Here is a 23,294-nt window from a genome sequence, read left to right on the forward strand (position 1 = left end):
GCACAGGCAGTGGCAGATTTGGAAGATTTTTTGAGGAATTGGCTGTCAAATTTCGCGATTTTCTTCTAAACCGTTAAACTGATTATTATGAGTTACATATCGACAGGTAGAACTTGAAATCAAGTGTAAATTGTAAGTTTATGTTTTATCTATCAATATTTTTTATGTACTTTTTTTCAGGTTGATGTAGAAGAAGAGGCATGAAAACTAATAATATGCTATTAAAGGGACGATACAGGCAGCAGCTACGCAGGCAAGATAAGGTTACACAAAGTTGCCAATGGCGTTCTCTCAAATCTCACAGCAAATCGAAATGATTCTCGCTGGTTAAGAGGAATAGTGCGGAATCTGACATGACCCAGGGCCCTTACAGTCAAACAGTGTATATAAGTCACCTGAAGATGGCCAAACTAGCCCCTCTGCTCCTGCCTTTAGTCCCTCTTTAAAGTCTTAGTAAGAGTAAAAACAATGAACTTGCAAATAAGCTCTATACATGTAGGTCTAGTAGAAGTCTCCAGTAGGGTCATTGTGCAACACTTACTGAAACTGTACCAGTTCATTTTAAAATAAAATCAATAATTGACAATAGGCACACCTCTTCTGGCCCTTCAAGTACCCGTACTGTTCTGTGTTCTGGTATCTCGACACAATTGCAAGCCACGCTATAGAACAAAAGTGGAAAACTGCTATAAAAAATGAATGAGCAACTTATCCACTCCTCTTCAAGAAAAGTTCATGGACACCACTGCTGTCTGTCTTTATAAGGTAAAGTGGTACAATTATAGCCTACAATTATAGCCTCCACAGTGTAAAAAGGACCTGCAGTACAAATTAATGCACACAGAGTATAATTGTACCACTCTACATTATATTCCTTCTCTGTCAAACTTAGAAATCCAACAATCGCTTTGCTCCGAGAACTGAATGATTTTATACATAAGATACGTGAAATACATGTTAGTGGATTCGTTGGTACTCTGTGACATATGTACTACATGATATCAAGTGCATTAAATTTCATGATACTTGGGAGTACTTAATGTCTTGTGAATATTGAAATAGGATCAAGTGAGTTGAGTCATGGAGCACTTGATGGCACTATCGTCATCGGTGTGATTTATTTACTAACTTGCATGGTGTACATGAATCTAATTGAAGGCGTGATATTGCATTTTACAGAAATTCACATCTTCGAAGTGCAAAAACTTTTGCGGCAGTGTCACACACACACACACCCCTCCCTCAAACGCCCCATTTTGAAGACCCACAGCCTGCGTGCAGCCCAGTTGAAGGCTTGAGAGATAAAATGTAAAGAGACTATGCAGTAAGAGGAGGTGATCATTGCACAAAATTCATGTCACGAATGTACTAGTATCTACTTGGGATGGTGTTGAAAGTAAAGAGTTAACTGCCGGCATGAACAATACCCCATCATTATATGCAATACGAATTGATGTAATTGATTGTTTACCCTCACTAATGGGCCATGGCATAGATCACATAACAGAAACAATCAATGGGCTAATTATACTCTCGTTATGTTCATTTAAACGTTTTGTGGTGTGGAGTACAATGCCATTAAATTTGTGATAGTTTGTGTTGACGTATCAAACAACTTTTCATATACCATACCGTATTTTGTGTTGTCTTTTTCTTTGCTTGCTTATTGTCATGTAACAATAACACCTTGGAGTATCATTTCCCAGCTTGCTGAGAATCAGGAGGGCTTTCCAACTTGCCGTGCTGGCCTGTCCTGGGAAAGGGGAAAGATTTTCAATATTGTTGGAAAAATTGTGTTACTTCCAATAAAATAACGTTGTAGACATCGTGTTAAAGTTATTTTGAGATTTTTGAAAGAAAGTTGGTAAATTGGTGCGAATATTCTTTAAAAAGTGATACCGAGTTGGCTCTTGTGTGTTCCTGTCAAACCGGACAATTTTAGGTAGTTGTCCATTGAAAAGGGTTAAAATGTCCAGTAGTAATCTGACCTTATCGGAGGGTTCCCAGATGGGACCTTTCCTAGAGAACAATTGATCATAAATATCATTGCCATCTGAACATTAATGGGCGGCCTTTGTTGAGCAGTGTCCTGCAGAGTTTGGTTGACCCCGGGGCGATTAAGGGTCCTAATAACTCTCTTTGATAATCATATTTATTGGTCTGCCTTCTGCTGATGTAAATGTTGCAGTTATCAGATATCGGACTTCATGTAGTGTTATGAGAAATGGTCATGTGCTGTGACGATGTTGAAACAAAATGTTCCCTGCTCCAGTCATACACTTCCCTGCTACTGAACAGAATCTTTTGTCATACAGGACAGTCTCGAGTGTTGACGAGAATCTCGCTAGTGCTGTATTTGATGTTCACACTGAGGACATACAGTCATGACAGTTGGTGATATGAGTATAAGACTTGTCATGCTTTTACTTCAGTTTTGCAGAGAAGGACCAAGTGTAAAATTACTTGAAATTTTCTGTAAAAGCATGTATTGTAGTTTGTAATCATATCACCCAGAGTCTCGCCGATTTTGTTCTGGGACATCGTCGGATTTAAAACGATTTAGTTTAATTCTAACCTTTTTGAAGTGGATCAGTTAATGATTGTCTATCAAGCTGTCATCAACTTGTAAATGGAATACAGTAGTCAAAGGTCCAAGGTAAGCTTCTTTCATGTTTAGTATAACGCAGGACACCTGAAGTTTTGTCGTATCTGTGAACTCCCGCTCTTGTGAAGGGGAGCTATACACATATGGACTTGGCCTTGTTCACAGTCGTCACGAAGGGTCAGCTTGGCATACTCAGCTGCTAATATAATAATCTTGGGTGCGTGTAGTGACTTTAACTCTCGAAGGGTTCAGATTTCTCTATAAAGGACAGCACTTAGCCAGTCCCAAGGCTGTCCTTGATAGAGAGGTTCTACTGCAATTTCCGACCATAAACATCTGAAAGGTTGGTGGAAAAGGTTAGCAAACATCTAAAATCAATCAGCGTAAAACATTCACCTGCATTTCGACCTATGCTTCCGGTAAAAAAACCATGCTTCCCTGTCAGTAATTGGCAGAAACCAGCTCTAACCCATTTCCCATTTAAATAAAGTTCTGGTAATGTAAAACTAGCACATTTTGAAGTCGAATCTCCAACTAATTTCCTACCATACAGTTTTAAACTACTGGAAGGGTTGGCATACATTCGCTGAAATCGTTCAACAGATTATTTTTTACCTATAGTGCGGTTTTCTTTCCGGTCAAAAAAAACATGCGTAGTTTCTATTTTAGTAAAACCCCACCAGGTAAGTAATCCTGTAACACAGAAAATATCCGATAAGATAAAATGTTTACAGTTGGTATTTTCTGGTCTTCCGCCAAAGCAGTTTTTTTAATGGTACTACATGAACTTGATCTGCTGAAAAAATAAATACAAGATTCTTGCGATTTTTTTTGGCCTTGTGAAGAAAAAAAATAGTTGTATTAAAGGTAAAGCACTGCATGTCTGTCGCATTCAAATCAATAGCTACACGTTGGGAAAACATTGCTTGGCATCTCATCCCGGAGTGTTGATTGCAGACGGTTAAAACATGAAATAACATTATTGGCCATATAGTTCATCACCCTATCCCTTCGGCCTACCCATCTGTGGTGAAGCATGGATCCATACAACGTTTTACGATTTTGTTTAGAGGAAGGGCGAGCGAAGATTAGGCCAATTATGCGAACTCGTGATGATGATGATGATTTTATTGGAGAAATTGTGTATTATGTTTTAGGAAAGGTAGAGTTACAAAACTAGATCACCTGGGTAGCCTAACTTGCTCTGGTGATTGCCTGATCTTTCCTGAAACCATCAAACCTGTTGAAAGGTTGTAAATTCCAAGGCTAGATTTCGATCAGGATTTTTTCAGGATAGACAGAAGTATTCGTTGCGGGAATCCTTGGAGGTAAAGTTGAACAGGATTTTCTCTCCTATCATTATTCTCTCTCAGGAAGCTTTCATTTCAGGATTTTTGTTTTATTATCTAGAAATCAAGTGAAGGCGGTGGATTGGGCCAACAGCTTTTTATAATCGAAGGGAAACTCTTGTCTCGACCCTCAAGGACTTGGTCCTGTGCACTCCAGAGGAATATCTCTGGAAGTTCAGAGCGGGAAACCCCTAGTCCGTTATTGATTGCATTTCTAGACTGGCGTCTCACCATTAGAAGTGGCCTTATCAAGTTATGACCAATGCCGTACTTGAGATTTGATAGACATTATGGATTTTGTTTCAGGTTTATTGACACGTCTATCAGTATTATTTATGATTGTGAGTGCTTACATCCACTGATGCATATAATGTAATAGTTTAGATAAGCGAATTTGTTAACCCCCTATAGTTTACATGCACATTCTTGTTAGTTTTGCCGAGGTTCTTGGTCATTACGATTTTTAGCTCAGCTAATGAGCTTGTAGAAGAGCTGGTGTCAATCAAGGTACTCATGTTGTTCACATTGACCCATGCATTTCAGCTGAGTACCGGGCCCTTGGGCCTCTTGTTTTTTCTATTGTTCGTTCGATTTTAACAGACAACCGACTGTAGAAGGCTTAAACATCAAATTCACGCCTTTTATATTCATGATCAGTGGCCTGGCTCATGCAACAGAAAGTCACATCCGGAATGATGTGGTTTTTAGTCATTTCGCTGATGATTTTATACTCGACATGCAAGTTTTCTGTGCCGGATCTTTGCTATTTTCAGGCATGCGCCACGTTATAGCAAAAAATAAATGACTGACGGAAGGAAGGAAGGAAAAAACCATTCATACATGTAGTTACATCCTTGATAATGATTTGTGGTGTATGGCTACCGTACCCGGAGTAAGCAAGTTGTAAAATCCGCCACATACCGCGGTTAATTCTGAAGAGGTATGCCATGGTCTCTGGGCTATTTTTACCTGAGCAGTTAGTTTGTGTTTATTTCTACCTGGCCAAGCTCTCTGAAACAAATTGGATGGATCTTTCCGCCTGCCAGAAGAAACAACCACCGGGGGCAAATTCTGCAATTATTTCCTCAAATGATTACTTTCACAGTGAAGAAAAAGTTATCTTCGGCTGCAAGCACAAGTTCTTAGTAAAACTTTTAGCCTGTTTCCCATTGATTTCTGTCTGCCTGCTTTTAAAGGTTGGGTTTGTTTATGCCGAGTGTTTACATGTGGCCCACTGGTAATGCTAATACTATAAACTACATGCAGGTGGCAGCAGCAGTGAAGGCTTACACTGGCACACATCTATAAGTAGTTGTTGTAGTGTGTGGAAAGAAGTATATACAGTAGAACCTCTCTATTAAGGACACCCTCTGGACTGACAAATGCTGTCCTTAATAGAGAGGTGTCCTGATTAGAGAGGTCGATTTCAATGGAAACAACCAATTTGGGACCGAAACTACTGTCCTTAATAGAGAGGTGTCCGCTAAGGGAGGTTCCACTGTAGTTAAAAAATTATTGTCAATCCTAGAAAATGTGTGTGTTGACTCTGAAGCCATCAATCTTGAAGAGTTAAGATGTATGAGGCATTTATTTCTACTTTATCATCCAAAACTGAGTCACTTGTCGACTTTCTGTGCAAGTGACCCCATGGGACAGAAAGTGTGGAAACGTAATTTTATGGAGCATCAAAGATCAACTAATGATAAAATGATCTAGCACCATGTTGCCAGTTAAGGAATGGGTTTTTTTCATGAACTTTGGTATCTGGACGATAACGCATTTGTTATAAACACAAATATTTCGATCAAGGCACAAAAAAATGACAAACGTTGACCTTGTTTTGTTTTCTATTTAGATAAAGTGAACAAAAAATAATGGGAATTGGGTCTGCCGTCACCATCCGAAAGCCAATGACCCTGTGTAGCTGAATTCCATCATGCACCACCAAGTTTTATGAGTTTCATCAAACATATGCTTTAACCCTTTAGATACTAATTGCCCGCTCCTTCTTCTTAGCATTTAATGACAGCATCATATTTTTACGTCAGCGGGTGTCACGAATTGGGCTGTGGCCTTCAGGTCTTCCTCCGTTTCCCACAAATCCTTCTGGACATTTTGTTCTCCAGCCGCAGGCTAGGATCACAGGAGCGGAGCGCACCGGACGCAAGCCCCCTTATTCATGAAAAATCTTTGAAATTGACCATGAAATTTGTTAACACACCAGGAATTTCGATGAGAAATGCAGTGCACCCCCTCCCCTCTTTCTCCTGGATCTACCCCTAGGCCATGTTGACCTCTGGTAGGCTTGAAACAAATCACAGTCTTCGTGAGTTTGCCGACCCGATCCTCTACAAGTGGCGAAAATAGATAATTTTTTTCAGAACACCTTGTATGTGTCCCATTTCTTTCTGAATGATCACCTAATCTGTAGACACACAATATATCATAACACACTCAGATCTTTCAAAGATCAAGACTGGCAGACAGCCAGGGTTATTTTTCTCTGTAACGTATTTAGAGCACCACTTCAGTTCGATAAAGTTCTCAAGGAGAACGGATGCAGTTATCGGTTCATTCGGACTGTTGCAGACCAGAATGCAGAAACTTTAAATGCCTATGGGGATTATCTTTTATCATCTCAAGACTCAATCTCGAAAGCCTGGTAAGATCATAATTTCTTCTCTATACTTAGAATTATTTCTATCAAGTTGATGCCTTTCTTGAACCAGGTACTAGTAAATTTTTCATTTATTTATCATTGCTTTTAGAATTGGAGTGTGAACCTGGGGACGGTTCTCAGGCCCATAGGTAGCTTTTTGGTCTTGGAGGGCAAAAGGCTCTCGGCGGGGGGGGGGGGGGCATTATGACTCTCATCGAAATTTGTCAGGCAAAATCACGGTCAAAAAACATTATTCTTTGCCCTCCCCCCTATCCCCTCTAGCTGCTCCCCTGGTTCTGACATTCTGACATCATACTGTCAAACCGAGATAGACCGCAATCCCCTCCCCTTGGCCTTGTCTTCACACCTACTCTTTCCTGGTACAGAAATCTATTGCAATTTTGGGGAAACTTCAACTATCCTCAAATGATGGTCCCAGGAGGTCCTCCTTTGATCCCACCACTCCCAACATTACTCGGATCAAAATGTTTTAAGTCTAGCCGGGCCATAATCTTGCTTGAAACCAATTTCTCATTTTAGCTACATAACTGTCAGGGAGTTTGAGATAGTGGTGCTCTGATCTCATCTCTCTTAATCTTATGGCACTTAGACAACAGTTATGTACCAAAATCAATTTCACTCAAAGGGAATATTTAATAACTAGCGCATGTATTGTCGTTGCAATGTAGCAGAATGCATGTTTCGATCCATTCACGGTTGCGATGATCTTGTGCATAAATTCACGCAACAGATCAATGCTTTATTCTGAAGAAGTGGAAATTTTGTGTCAGCTCTACTATTTATATCACCCATAATGCGGGCAGGACCAGGAGAGGGGGTTAACCCCCAATCCATTCATAACAGACATGTATGGCCTACAGGCAAAAGCATGATGATGTTATTCATGTTTCATGTTCAAGTGATTTTGAAATCTCAAGTACGATTCTTGTCGTGTAGACCCGAGAAGGTGACTCGAATATCAATGAAGATGTCATGCGTTGTTGAATCGTCACCCCTCCGGTGAACATGTTTAGAAATGTCAACCTACACGTCTCGAAATCATAATCGCGATTCATTAGTGCATGACGTTATTTAACAACATTGTTGGAGTTCGTGCCTGCATGTACTGGGTGTCACAAATAAATTTGTCACTTGTCTTCTCGTGCATTATGGGCTTTCATATATTGTGCATTATGGGCTTTCATATATTCTGCATTATGGGCTTTCATATATTCTGCATTATGGGAGCTCTTGTATCGCACTTTTCACTGACAAGGGTCACTATTAGCGCTTTAAAATGACTGGCATTTTTTATGTTGGTGCTGAGGCACTCTGGGGTATCATGATGCTAAAACTATCACTGCACTCGCTCGAGTTCAGATTGTAAATGGTTACCGAAGCGAGGTTTGACCATAATCCTTGGATTGAGTGTTGGACGCCTAATAACCGACATTCAATTTGAAGTTTAGGGGAACACCATTTCCACATCTACGATGTAGTACTATAGAAGCAAATGCATTCTGATTTTGTCTCAGTGTCCTTGAGCAATACACTTAATCGTACCTTAATTTTTGAGTAGTCCTTCAAATTTAGACCGAACAAAGAGGTTTCTTGGTTTTTTTCTCATTTAAGTTCCTTCAACCAAAGAATCTAAGAGGTTTAGCCTTTGCGTGAAATATTATTTAGTCATGCTTTGTGTGTCCTTACACATGCATTATGTTTATACAAAGGCTTATTCAATCGCGCAAAAGTATATAGGACACTTTAGTACTTCCAATATTGTTCACAGTTTAGTTCAGGGGATCCTTATGCTTTGCAATAAAATGGAGTGGTAAACATAATACAAAAGAGGACGTTGCATCTCTAATTTGTAAGTTTAGGCTTTCCTTCCATCTCCCATTATGTAATGTATTTATTTCTCCTAAATTTTCTATCAGTATTAAGTTATTTATTATTGTAAAGGACGGAAAACTCGTCTTGAAGTTTAGTTGATAAAATCTTCACTCTCGTATGGTATAAACCTGGGTACACATGGGTTAAAGCAATGTGTAAATGGGTAATATTTGTATTATCACAGTGGTTAGCCTAACTAGCAAGGGGTGAGGGACATTTTGGTATAATTTTTGCCAATACGGGGTCAAATAAAAAACCCTTTAAGGTTTTTTACAAGCTCAAAAAGGTTCAGGGGTTTTGTTATTTCATTTCATTGGCTGAAAAACCCTGATGCTCAAAAACCCGCTTTATTTGTAAGAGTGCAGGGGTCACTTATCGGCCATTTTTGGGTGTATGACATCAGGAACCACCCCCTCACTCGCTGCCTTTCCTAGCATTCCTTTGACGTTGAAGGAAAAGTCTTAATCACACATTGGCCCACTTATCATACAAAACGAGTAGGCTAAATAAGGACAGGTCCTTCAGGTCTTACAAAGGGTCGAGTGGCAGGGGCCTTTCTTCCATTAACACACCTTACATGCCAAATTTCAAAGGTAAACACAGGTAAAGACCTTGTTCTGGTTAATTATGCGTGTTAAACAAATAGTGAGACAGTTTTATGGAGCTTTTGTGATGGAAGTTTATGTTGGGACATGAAGTGATACTTGCAGGTCGTTTTGAGGTTTGTTTTTATCTTCATATCATCACAAAGGTTGATAACAAAAACATATTACTTCAAATATGTTTTTGATGATATAAATAAAGACTAATAAATGCTTTTATTTCAGAAAGCCCATGTGTAAATGTACATGAAGTTTTCAGTAGAAGCACCTTCCAACTTTTAACTAATTTGGATGTGAAATAACCATATTACAGCATTGTGTATTTTCCTGAGCCACGAGTAAATACAATGAACTCGAACGGCTGTACCTTTAATACATGCTACAGGCTAGTTGTCTGGATACCCCCCTTGGCAGTTCAATCAATGATGCCAGCAGTGACATGCTGATGATGACAATGACACAGATGGAAAATTTCCTCAAAGAACTTGGGATGTCCTGGCCCCCTATCAGGGATTGCCCCACTTCCCGTTTTGAAATACAATGAGTAGTCTGTCGTATTAGGGGGCAGGTGTGGCTGTCTCCAAAACTGATATTGTCAAACTCTTTCGGGATATAAAGGTACTATAAGCTATTTAGTAGCTTATGGTAGGAACACATGTAGCTGGATTGATGCTGGATGCTTAACATGGGTGATATGGATTAAATAGCTGCATTCCTTCACTAATTCTGTGAAAAGACCATACCAGTTCATGAATTCAAACAGATAGCTTCACTGTGACCATAGACCTAGATGTAGTCGTTGTTTTGATATGATTCAGATCTTGGTACGGAGGGGTTACTCCTGTCGATGTGTGTGGAGCATCCTTGTACTGAAAATTGTACGACTGGTTTTTTTTCAGTTGGCAAAAGGTGACCCACGTCGGGCAAAGAGACGGTCGGTCTTTCAGTCAAGCCCGCCGTAAGCCAGTATACTCTAGTCTGTCCTGTCTTTTACACTGCCACATTCTCTCATCTCTCCTCGGTTTCTGTTTTCAGATTTGATTTCCACACCCACAGATTAGATGCGCAGTTTATGACGAAAACAAAATGGTGAATTCGACCGAACCTAAAGAGAAGGAGAAGACGAGAGACGACGGATGCTGTGGCATCTTCTTCCTAAAAAGCGTCATCGTTATCTTCAATGTCATTTTCTTGGTAAGTACGGTGGCACCTCCCTTTGTGGGGTCCTCAGTTAGCAGGACACCCTCTGGAGAAAGACATAGAAAATTGCCCCAAATTGATCATTTCCATTCAGCAAGAAAATGATCAGTTACATCTAATTTGACCTCTGTAATGAGGAAACTCCTTCATTAGAACAGCAATTCTTAGCCCCTAGGGTTTACTTAATAGGGAGGTTCTTCTGTGCTATGGTAGGTCTATTGAACTCTTGTTGTGTGCCACTGCAGTTTGGCACCACTTTTGGATATATTAGCGACTCTGTCTTGGTCAGTGCAAGTTAAATCCTTAATCGTGCTGACCCAAAGCAATTGCGTAGCGGGGTAATTCTTAGCCTCACAAGTCACACCAGTCCCTTAGCTATAAGCAAGGGGACTTGGGGCATTGTTTCCATTTGTCTCCATAGCATGTCCCTGGTAAAACTAATAAAGATAAATCTACGTCCGACTCTCTTCATTTCATTCAGCATCATTTCTCATTCCCTATGTCAATCGTTTTTCCAGCTCTCCGGAGCGGCACTATTAGGTGTAGGAATATGGACTCTACTGGCCAAGAGTCATTACGTCGGTCTCCTCGCCACTGCCACATTCACAGCTACGACCTACGTGCTCATCGGGACGGGATGTGCCGTGTTCGTCTTAGGAATTATTGGGTTTGTCGGTGCTTTGAAGGAGAAGAGAGTTTTACTCATGGTTGTAAGTATACCAGTTCAAAGTAGTGATAGAGAGACATCTGTACCAAAGCAATAGACTTGATTCTCATCGTCAGAAGCAAGTTCGAAGCTTCGGAACATGTCATGGCGTGACATGAAGGAGAGAAGTGATATCGTGAATCATATGTAGCCTCCTCTTTCGAAATGACTTGTGATCGCTCCCCAATACCTTTCAGAACTTCTCACCGTTCATACCGTTTCTCGAACTCTGCGCTCTTCATCGGCCGTTCTTCTGTCTAGCCCAAAGGCCAATGTCATGTCAGTCGGTGGTAGAGCATTTTCAATTGGAGCCCCTCAGCTGTGGAACAAACTTCCTTCAACTGTTAGGAACTGCAGCTCTCTGTTATCTTTCAAGGGACAACTCAAACATTTGCTTTTTAAAGAGGCCTATCAAGCGCTTTGAGCGGCCAGTAAATGGTTGGATAATGCGCTATATATAAGACTCGTATTATTATTATTATTATTATTATTATAAATGACACATTTTACCTGTTCTCGTATAATTTGCATATTCTGTCTGTTTCTCTTTCAGTATGCGTTCTTCCTCATGATAATCTTCCTACTCGAGGCCGTCGCCGGAACGCTCGCTTTCATATACTCAGCAACAGTAAGTAAGTCTACAAGATGGTGTGGTCTAGTTGTGAAGGCTAGGCAGTGGCCTCCTCCAAGGCCAGAGATAGAGTCACTAGCCCACAAAGCAGATTTTGGAGAGTGGCACATGAGGTGTGGGCCCCCCTTCAATCGCAGAGCAACAACATCTCACGCACGCTGTTGGCCTTTAAGGCTTTTGTTGTAGTTTGGTATCAAATCTCAGAGAATAGGCTCAATGATCTTCAGCGCACTGCAACTAGTCTAAAATATCACCTCTAACCTTTAAAATACGCCTACTTCTTCTAAACTGAAACTCGTCATCTTCAAGATACTTCGGTGTTCAGACTCACCTGAATTTCAAAATATAGCTTCAACCTGTAAATTATACGTTTGGTTTCTTTCATGCACCCAATTTCAATAAATTCTCTCCCTATGTCTACGTGAACCATTCTGTCTGACATCCATCGAGTTAAATTAGTTTTGGTATACAGTGTATAGTGTTGGAATTTCATGATGTATTCCACCTGTGACTGTCTAGTTTTAAACTTTACCAGTTTTTCAAATGAGAGAGCACCTTGTTTAAAGTTTAAATTCCATCTTTAGATTTACTTGCAGAATTTAGATTTCTTTTCATCCCAACTCTAAAAGTTCTAAGGTTTGAAAGTTGGTAATGTTGAAGAATCCTTATCACAAATGAGCAGTTTAAAGCTGCTTACATGCACCTTACCCTTGCTGAATTTACGTGTTTTCCTTTTAACGGCAGTGCATGTCAAATATGAAAATAAAGGTTATATGCAAGTTAGGATGTTTAAAAACAATTGCCTAGCATTCACACCGCAACTAGAGAAAATACTTAAAATATCATTTAGTAATGAAAATCAATTGCACAAGGGTAACAATTACCACATGCTGTCTCTTAAGTGTAAAAATCTGGTTGCACTGAACTCAAATTGAGTGCAATGCTGCTTTAAATCTAGTCATGTTATGTGGTAAATATCTGGTTGCACAGGAGTCGAATTGAATACCGTGCTGGTTAAAATCTGACTTGTACGTTATTTGGCACAGATTGGTTGCACAGAAGCAAAAAGGAAAACCGCTTTAAATCTTGCAATGTTTTCCACCTGTGGAATTAAACTCGTATAACTGCTCTCTCTTATCGTATCTTTACCTGAATGTAAGATGATGGTTGTTTAGACTTGAATGGAATCTTGATTAACGGTATATCTCCCGAGATTGAGACGTCAGGAACCATACCTGTATGTTAAACGTTCAGGCGATTTTTAGCTTAACCTGTTTTGCGTGGATGGCGCACTTGAGTCTTCCAAGCTTATGCTGGGAATTTTGTGGCATTCAAAAACTCAGATGAGATGATGGCTGCTGAGATTTGCTCAGAATCTTGAATAGCGGTATCTCTCCAAATTTAGCTTCATGTTGACTTCAATCTTAGCACCAGAGTATTTCGATGATCTTATTGTAAAGCATGTGCCAAACCTGCAGTTGCGTTCCGCGGGCCAGGGCCTCTTGTCTGTGCCAAGGACTCGCACTAAAAGATACGGCTCGAGGTCATTGGGACAAGTTGCTCCTGGTCTGTGGAATGCACTGCCGGCAACGATCAGAGGGTCACCAACTGTTCAATCTTTTAAGGGTCGTTTAAAGACACATCTTTTTAGACAACATTATTGTATTTCTTAACTTTCGGAGCTGTGTTTTTATATTTCGTATGTCATGTCTGTGATGAATGAATGTTTTGAATGTAAAGCGCCTTAGAGCATTGCTTTTATGAATAGGGCGCTATAGAAATGTTTTATAATGATAATGATAATGTCGACAAAGATTGAGTTGAAACTCCAATGCCTTTTAAATAATGAAGTACTTTGCAGTGGAAAGTGGTTGTCATCATATAGACTTAAATTCATACTTTGATTGTTAATGTTATCATCTATTTAAAGTGATACTATGATGTGATTTACAACTTTGCAGAAATACGTCCGTTTTTGATTGTTGATCACAAATGTAAAGCTCAAATTTTCCATTTTTGATTAGATTTATTATAAAATCGCTGAATGTAAACCACCGCGACTGCAAAAATGTTCATGTTGTGACGTCATCAAAGAAAACGGCATCGAAGCGAGCCGTCCGGGCGGGATTAAACCATCAATTTCTAGAAAATGTGCATTTCGATTCGAAAACCTTACCGATTTATGAAAAAGTTACGTAGTCATTTGTCAAAAACAGCTAAAACATTATATGGTGAAATTTGACACGAGTTACCCTTTAATTGCAGCTTCACGGGGAGATCATCCGGACATATAACAACACGATTCTTACTAATTATAACATGGACCCTACTGGAGTCATCACCAACTCAGTCGACTCATTACAAACAGAGGTAAGTGTCTCACTGTTCGGACGCATGTAGGCCTACCGGGCATGACTTGTTTCACTATCATGTTTTAGATGGTTAAGTCTGCTGGGCCAACAGGCCCGAGCCAATTACTGGAGCTGGAGCTTATCCCCGTTTCTATAGCACTAAGCGACTTACGAGTATAACTCCCCCTGGATGGGATGTAAGTCCATCGCAGATTCCCCCCCCCCCCCTGGTTAAACTGGTACCCATCACACCTGGGTGAGGTGAGGAAAGTAGGGCGGATGGATTTTCTCAAAATCCAAAGCGAGCAGTCTTGGCTGGGAATGGAACCCACGATCTTCGGATTATGAGTACGTGGCCTAAATCACCAGACCTCGCCACTCCCTGCATGTTTTAGATGAAAACCTTAGAAACACAGTGAGTAGGACGGTAATTGAGTCTTGTTTGGGCGTTACCATCGGGACATTTTATATACTGATCTATGGACACTTTCACTCAGAGTGTACCCTATGGTGCCATTGCCAGCGAATGCCTCACATTTGAGTTGTTCACGGGGGGGGGGGGGTAATGGATAGATTCAGCAGAAGACCCAAATTCACATACATGTACCCAACATTCCTGAGTGCTGGGCTTTACTGGGGAATGTATATTTGACCTGTCCAGCTTTAATTCTTAACCCTCCACACCCTGAACCAACAAAATCTCTTCTGTGTTTCAGTTTAAATGTTGTGGCACGACCTCCTTTAGGGACTGGCGGGGAAGTAAATGGATGAAAGATGAATCTCTTAATAAGTTTGGTCGGAAGGTTCCCGACTCCTGTTGTAAAACGCCGTCAGATCGCTGTGCGGTGAGGACCCATCCTTCGAATATACAATACGAGGTAAGAATTTGAAATTTTGTTTCTGCTTCGTGGAAATGATGACCGTTCCTTTACTCCTCTGTAGGAGTTCACTTGCCTGTTGTACCATTTTGACGTGGTGTCAATGTCACCTTGGAGATATTTACCAAAAACCCCTGGGCACCCAAGGTGTTAAACGTATTCAGATCCCAATATTCAGATTTCTGTGTTGATTTCAGGGCTGCATCGACAAATTAGAAGGTCACATTAAGGACCATCTCTTCCTCATTGGGTGCATTGGATTAGGCATGTGCTGTTTACAGGTAAGAAATAAAGTGCATATGGCTTAAGTCGCATTTTCTTAAAATTTTAGTTAGTTCCATTAAATTGGAAAGCATGGTGGTGTACTGATTAGAATGCAGGACTTCGGACTAAAAGGTCTTGTGTTGAAATATGAATCTCCCCACCAGGAAAAGCCCAATCCAGGATAGTGTTCATTTCCTGTGTGATTATTAAAGTAGAGTAGAAAAGGAAGTTATAACTAATAAAGTGGCATTGACATTTCACAAGTTTTATGATAGCGGGCCAAGGTCCATTTGTAAGTCTGTTTACATGGTGGCCTTCTAGAAATGCTCCTATGAGTAAGTCCATTGCCATTAGTCAATTTTCAAAGGCCTACGTCGTTCGTTTGAAAAAACTTGAATTTTTAAATTTCGAATTGCGTAAATGCTTGCAAAATTTGAATTTCAGCATTGAACCTGGGCAGAAATGGGCAGCCAAATATAGGTCCATAGTAGCCACATGCGACCTGACATCTGCTTAGAAGTTTCTGGGTCATTTATGCTGACTGTGGTTACATTAATGAAGAGGAGTTCTTGAGTGCAGGTGTAATTGACTTACTCTTTAACATAACTCTCTTAACGTGGCTTCATCTTGTTCATTTCTGTTCTGTCCACTTTCAGATAATTGGTATCATCTTCGCGTGTTGCCTGGCTCGGCAGCTCAAGATCTGGGAATATAAAAAATGCGCAAAGGATGATCCAGCGAATCAGCCGTACAGGAACGTTTACAAATATCAATACGAATTCAGGAATTCAAATTCGAATTATAATTAGTTCTGACGAAAACTTTACCTGTGACAAAACTATAGCTGTGACTAAAGTTGTGAGTTGAACTTCACATGTGACTTAAACTATAGTCTGTTGTGCCTGGAACTATAGTTATTACTAAAACTATAGTTGTGACTAAAACTATAGCTGTGACTAAAACTATAGTTGTGACTAAAACTATAGTTGTGACTAAAAAATAAGTTGTGACTTAAACTATAGTTATGACTTGAATTGTAGTCGTGACTTAAACTTCTTATGTGACTAAAACTATAGTTGTGACTAAAACTAGCTGTGACTAAATAGAAGTTATGACTCAACCTTCACATGTGACTAAAACTATAGTTACTACTAAAACTGTAGTTGTGACTTTTATCTTGTTATTGTGTTCACTCTAGACAGTCAGTGGTGTGTACCACTCTGGTATTCTATTTAGAACCAATTATTCACATGTATGTGGGCCAACTCAAGTTGAGGAAAAGTTGTCAGGATGACATTTCAAGAAGAAATCAATTTTATTTTGTTAATTTTAATTGTTTCCAAGTATGCACAAGTTTGAAAAGATTGGAATTGGGCTCACGGTACACTTTTTATAATGGATGCAGGATGCTTTGTAAGAATAACAAATACTATGTATTCATAAACTAAACCCGGTGTGGCGGGGATAGTAGTCCTAGGGCTGATGGTCCGTGTAACAATAGCCCACATTGCTAAATGTTTTGGTACAATAGATCATGCTGCTTAATTGGTCAAATACAATGCTACCGGACTATGACTCCAGGGGGACTATATCCGCTGTCACACCGGTATGGGACCATCCAGTTAGAGCATAAAAGAACCATCAAATACTGTTAAACCTTTTACTGCGGCAGCCATTTTTCAGTGGATAGCTATGTTGAATGGCGCTAACTTTTATCTGAACAGGCAAATATCATTCAAAAGTGTTGCAATCTATAGTGTTTAAATCAAACTGATGTTTTCAGAGTGTTGTATGGTATGATTGGAGAGGCTGCGCCCAATCGATGATGGATTAAAATTATAGTTGGTTATGACGTACTATGTACGTCAACCGCACGTGATGAAGAGATGTGACGTGACGTAGTATGTACGTCATCCACAGCAAAGGGGTTAACCGGGATGCTCCTTTCCTTAAGTCCTCATTGTGAGACCTGATTGTTCTGTCGATTTCATGGATGGGCCCAGAACATGCATAATATGGTCAGCTTTGATTAACATTTAGAAAAAAGACCGTAATTGTTTAACCACTTAGAATATTTCACCAAATGAGAAGTGTCAGATGCAAACCTTGTGCCTTGCATCGGTGTTGACATTTTGACGACGATCGTGCTTTTCCATCGGAGTATGAATTCTGCTTTAGAAGTACGCCAAATGTCCATTCTTTACACCAAGAAAACACAATCACTATTAAGGAATTCAACTACCGAGACGGCATCATACGATGTATACTTTTAATCCAAGCTCTTCCAGTTATTCATTGTAACTTGTCAACAAAAGTGGTAACTTGATCATATCCAGTGAAACCTCTCTTAGCGCAGTTTAGGAATACTATGAAAGTTTTTTCATTTGCATTGGTCACAAATATTTCTTAATTGCCTAACTAAGTTATTCTAAGCTTAAATTCGTCCAATTTTAATATGCATTTAGCGCCTGCTGCTTTTTCTCTAGACAGCGTCTTTCACTTAATGAGCTATTATAGTCTGTAAATAATTTCTCCGAAAAGTTAAAATGAAATGTGAAATCTTCTTAGAGATGCTTAGTATTGAAAAGTTCCTTGGTTTCCAAACCGTGATCACTATTGTGGCAAAATACAGCAGAGGACATCTATCAAACTACTTTTCCTCGTGGTTGAAGACTTCAGGACTGACCTTTATACATTAGCGGTGGGCCTAGCCAGAGAGGAGGGGCTGGGGCTTCCCCTTCTTGGCAAAATCGTTTAAAATTCCCATGACTTTTTATAAAGGAATCCACCTCTGTATACATCACGCACCTAAAGCTGGCCACATCTATACAAAATTTCTGACAATCAGGTTTTTGAGAGACGATTTTTCATTCTTCCAATAGATAGAGCACAGTGTTGTGTCTGTACTTAAACATTGTAATGTAATTTTTTTAAATCATTCAAATTTTGATACATTTTCAAATTGTTGATGTCGTAAAGTGATTGATGATATAAAATACCCAATTTTCCTGATATGCCTACACCACATGGGGTTGAGAAAATGAACTATCTTTACAATAGGCCTCACTGTCTTAGACGGGGACATTGCCTCTGGAGCCCTTGTCACCATGAACACATCTTGTAAAGATGGTGTGTTTTCCCGACCCCAGGTGGTGTATGTAATCAATTTTATGATCATCCCGTGAAAAAGATTTAACATTCACCTGATCTCTCTACCAGAAGATAGTTTGAATCTCTCGGGAGCAGAAGTTGCCTAACTGATAGCTTGTTGATCAAACTGACGTAGAGTTTTCGTCAGTTGACAATTAACGACCAAAACATGTAGTTTTATTTATTGTGTGGTTGACGACTAGGCTTCCACATTTTATTCATCGTAGCGGTTTTCTAGGGACACTTGATAATGCAAGTTGTAATCCACGTTTTGTATATATAGATTTTGTAATAAAAGAGACGTAACAGACAGAATTTTTTTGTGTTTATTGTGATCTCACGGACAAAAGATTCGACTCAGAAAATTTGCCTGATGGGTACAAACTGTCTCATCTTGTGTAATCCTGGCCAAAGACCAAATCAGAGGTCAATAAACCCAATTGGTGCCTAACTGTAGTGGCACGTAAAAAAGCTCATCCCGTCCGTCTTGGTGGACAAATACCCCTAAAGAATAACACCACAAAGTGCAGAGCAAGCGCTGGGGAAAAAGGAGATAAGAAATCTTGAGTAATCCACAATTTCTAAGGAATTAATCAAACCTGAACCCCTGCAGAAGGAATTTCAACATGGTGCCTAAGGCCTTGAATCCGTTAAAGGCCAGCTTTTTGGAAGTATCGTAGAGGTTCTCTGGGAAAAAGGAGAGGAAGAAATCTTGAGTAATCCACAATTTCTAAGGAATTAATCAAACCTGAACCCTGCAGAAGGAATTTCAACATGGTGCCTTAGGCCTTGAATCTGTTGAAGGCCAGCTTTTCGGAAGTATTGTAGAGGTTCTCACCACCAATCATCCCTTGGGGACGGTCCAACCCAACCTGAATTTGCAATGTGTTACCAGACACTAAAGGTCCTCGCTGTATTCTAGCTTGAAAGGGCGATTTACCAGCTAATTCCTGCTTGAGTTTCAGTGAATTTGGTTGTGTTTCGATATTGAGCAGTGAAGCTGGACCCTCCCCAGGTGCTTGATTCACCTGTGGGGTCAAACATATGGAAGTCAGCCCCCAGGGCTCTGCTCCTGGCTGACCTGCAGGAAGTTTTCACCTTGAAGCTTGAAAGTTGAGTCCAGATTCTTTCTGATTGTGTGTAGAAGTTTAGAATAAGGTAGTTTCGATTTGGGTAGCCCTGTTACTCATCAGAGCACATTGCTAGTGGGTGTTGCTGCAATTCCACCGTGTCATCATCTTGTGGGGTGTGCTAACAAAATTTCTTCAGTTGCCAACTTGACTAACAAATACGCAACAAGGAAAGATCAGTGGCACAGGGGTTTAATCCAGTGCCAGGCTCATAATCAGGAGGCTGTGGGTTTGACTCACAGAAGCAGCACCCATTTTGTCGTTGTGTTCTTGAGCAAGGCACTTAACCCTACTTGCTTCTCCCCACCCTTTAGTACCGTAAATGGGTACCTAGCTGGCAGAGATGGCAAACTATGAATGAAGTCCTTAGCACTGTCCCGCTGCAGCTCGGACCTATCATGCTCCCAGAGAGTAGAGCTTGAATCACGTATGTGCAGGCTAAGCACTTTGAGCAACTAAAACCAGTTGGACTTAGCGCTATAAAAGTATCATGATTATTTCTATTATCATAATCAGGAGATGTGGGTTTGACTCTCGGAAGGACCCATTTTGTCCTAGTGTACTTGAGCAAGTCTAAAACTTGCTTCTCCTAACCTTGGAGTAAAAGGAGATGGCCAAATGCGAGTGTCAGGCTGGAGTCCCGTGCATTGAACACATGCAACTCTGACATGTAGTCTCCAGGGTGTCGAGCCTGAATCCGGAACGTACTTGTACATAGCTTGGGTAATAATAATCTCACGCTGCAGTTGAGACTCACAGTTTTTGAAAAGTCTGCAATACAACCTGCAATCACCTTTGCAGTAGTAGTTTTCGTCACATGTGATAATGATTACAGGTTGTGGTGACAGAAATCACTTGTTTGTGGGGTGCTAAGAAAAAGAAAACTGAGACACATTTGGCTTATTGTAACTTTTATTGAACATATAGTAAAGTTGACAAAGATCACAATTGATGACTGAGCTAAAATGCCTAAAAGTGAAAACCATATCAGATGGTACACTAGTGCACAAATTAAAACTTATGTAACATTTCCAGTAGGTCTGTGCCAGATCATCTTGACCACCAAGGTTTTTGCATCTTATCAAGATTTTAGATTCAAGTTAGATATACCCCGGTTATGTTTAGAGGGAGTATTGACAATGAGGTTCAGGATGGTGTCAGATGTAAACCAAGATTAAAATCTAAATGAAAAAAATTAAATAAAATGAGGGCTCTCTCTCTGAAACTCACAGTTTTGGGATTTGAAAGGCCTATTTTTTGCTATTTTACCATACTGCTGCCATCCTCCCCTGAATTTAGCCAAAAAATGTACTGATGTCAGGTTACATTAGTTGGAATCTATGACTAGTACACCATGAGAGTGGTTATTGTATAAAAATATTCTATCTTAATACTATTAGCAAAGAAATATATACTTAATATACTTACATTGTATAATATTTGGAAGAGAAATAAAGTGGACGGGTTAACATGATTTGATACGAACATGATGGTCTCGTAGATATCTGGTCCTTCCATCCAACTGACTGGTCTATTCCTTTTAGTGTACCCCTTTGGGACCAAAAACATTGGTTCACTGCATCAAAAGTTAACTGTAACCAGCGTAAACTTCACTGCAATGTACAAGATGAGACTTGGGAAGCAGGAGCCTCATGGCCTAGTGGTTTACACTGCTGGCCACCACGCAATAGGGCTCGGGTTCGATCCCGGGGAGAACCCATGATCGTATGTCTGGATGAACCGGCGTGGCTTTCAAGGAACTAAAATTCCTGGCTCTTCACAGTCCTTCGAATGAGACTCAAAACCGAGGTTCCTTGTACCTGGTGTCTATGCCAGGGCAAGCTAAGACCCCACCAAGTGAAAAACATAGTAGCTTGCGTGGACTCTATCTCTCTCGCCAAAGTCGGACCACCAGGCCAATAAACCCAATTGGCGCCTAACCGTAGTGGCACGCAGGATACGCTCATCCCGCCTTGGAGGAGGATTACTCCTAGGAGAATGACCCCTCCAAGTGCAGAGTGAACGCTGAAGAAGAAGAAGACTTGGAAACAGTTCACTACGACAATGTAGGATGAACAAGGGAGGAATGGGCCACATTCAGTTGTCAGCCGCCCAATTGATACATCATTCCTTGTCAGAGACTGCCAATTCTATAACAACTGGATTTACAATAAACAGCACTTATACAGTGTAAATGCACTGTGCGCCAAAGAAGCTTTGTTTTGAAATCAGCGGTTATGGTTATAGGAAACGTTTTTGCCACACTTTGGACTGTATTTATAATGCACTGAACCGCATTTCTGTATCGTTCCGTTTGAATCTAATATGAAGAAGAAACTAATTAAGTGTTTTGCTGTCTCTGTATATGATTAAGCTTTGATAGTCCCTTTAAAGGGAGACTATAGGCAGGAGCTAGGCCAGATTAAATTACAAGAAGTTCACTATAGGAGTCTCTACCATCGCACAGTGCATCATCAGCACTATTCACACATGTTATGTACATTTATATCACTAAATCAAGACCATAACCAGTTCCCTTTAAGCAGACTGGTCACCTGGAGCCCACCAGTCAGACCCCATAGCTCATGCCTGTAGTCCTCCTTCAACACAATCAAACTTATTGACGATCATTGCATTGGATGCTATAAATATGCTAATCTCGGTGGAAGATAATTCATGCTATCATTCAATTAACACACAACAGCACATGATAAAAATATAAAATAATGGTTCACTATCACAAAACTGCAAATTTGTAAACACGCAAGAGTTCGGTCAAGAGAGACTGGAAACTACACACAGAATAATCGTGATAAACTGCAGATTGCAAACCTTAAAATTACACATGTGGTGATACAAAAACAAAGGATCAACGACAAGAAAATTCGCCATTTTAAAGCTGGTGGTCCAGTTTTGGACGGAAAAACATATAAGGGGTAAAAAGTAAACTCTGCAAAAGCAATATACAATGTGAAAATGGACATTCAAATCTGATATGTTTAAACATTGGACGGATATCACACAACAGAGTCCCTAGATGAAACAAAACTCTACTGGTAGTCTGCTCTCATCATTATAGAGTTAGATCCTGCTGGATTTTTCGTTGTAAATGAAATTGTCTATGTTACTATGATGAAAACATCATAAAACATACTCTCAATTGGCTATGTATCTATGACGAAAACATAATATAGATTGTACTTTTTCCACATAGAATTCGCCAAGATTTGATTCTTGCAAAGTGGTCAAGGTATCAGACTGTCCTTCAAGTTTTGTACATAACACAGACACATCACGTAGCTTGTGACCTTTGGCAAGTTACTTTCCTTCTATTGCCTCATCCCTGGATTGAGATGTTAATAAACCAGGATTTCTTGTACCTAGGCCTCTGCCAAAATACCCCATCCGAGTGGCCGATAGCTTGCGATGGACTCCATCACCCTGGCTGAAGACGTTGCCACCAGGCCAACATATCTAGCCAGAGTTGGCTAAAGTTGGAGTCAATGGGCATATATGGGCCATGGCGATTTAGCGGATCCTGCGGATTCTGCGGATTCTGTGGAATCTGGTCTGCAGCGGATTTTCTATGTTATGGGTATCCGGTCGTTTCGCTCCCTGACGTTTTCGCCCCCAAACTTAGCCTAATACCATTAGGCCCCACGTGGTGGCGCTGAAGGTGGCCGCTGCCGTGATGCAATGTAATCAAGCTAAATCAAGAGAGTGTCTGAGAGTCACTCTACCCAAAAATTAGTCGTTTCGCCTCCTGGGACTTGGGGTGGTTTTAAGGATCGTTGCCAGGATCTCGGGCTTGTCACCTGTCATCGCATGATCTTGCTGGCTGTTTGATCATCAAGAGTGGGATGACTGACTCGGGTG

General features: G+C 40.3%; 1 protein-coding gene across 6 annotated transcripts; it reads left to right on the forward strand.

Moving 5' to 3' along the window:
• Positions 1 to 17: 17 nt before the first annotated feature.
• Positions 18 to 18,603, forward strand: LOC135492925 (CD151 antigen-like). 6 transcript variants are annotated; one of them, XM_064779664.1, is made up of 8 exons: positions 18 to 132; positions 10,144 to 10,302; positions 10,827 to 11,018; positions 11,568 to 11,642; positions 13,911 to 14,015; positions 14,713 to 14,874; positions 15,072 to 15,155; positions 15,795 to 18,603. In XM_064779664.1, exons 2-8 carry the CDS (start codon positions 10,195 to 10,197, stop codon positions 15,945 to 15,947), a joined length of 879 nt encoding a protein of 292 aa, XP_064635734.1. In that variant the 5' UTR covers positions 18 to 132; positions 10,144 to 10,194; the 3' UTR covers positions 15,948 to 18,603. The 6 variants fall into 6 exon arrangements, with proteins under 6 accessions (XP_064635734.1, XP_064635739.1, XP_064635738.1 ...); XM_064779669.1 differs by lacking the exon at positions 18 to 132 and adding an exon at positions 2,475 to 2,656; XM_064779668.1 differs by lacking the exon at positions 18 to 132 and adding an exon at positions 3,851 to 3,933.
• Positions 18,604 to 23,294: the final 4,691 nt, after the last annotated feature.

The sequence above is a fragment of the Lineus longissimus genome, chromosome 8 (assembly GCF_910592395.1).
Source record: "Lineus longissimus chromosome 8, tnLinLong1.2, whole genome shotgun sequence".
Classification (NCBI taxonomy): Eukaryota; Metazoa; Nemertea; class Pilidiophora; order Heteronemertea; family Lineidae; genus Lineus; species Lineus longissimus.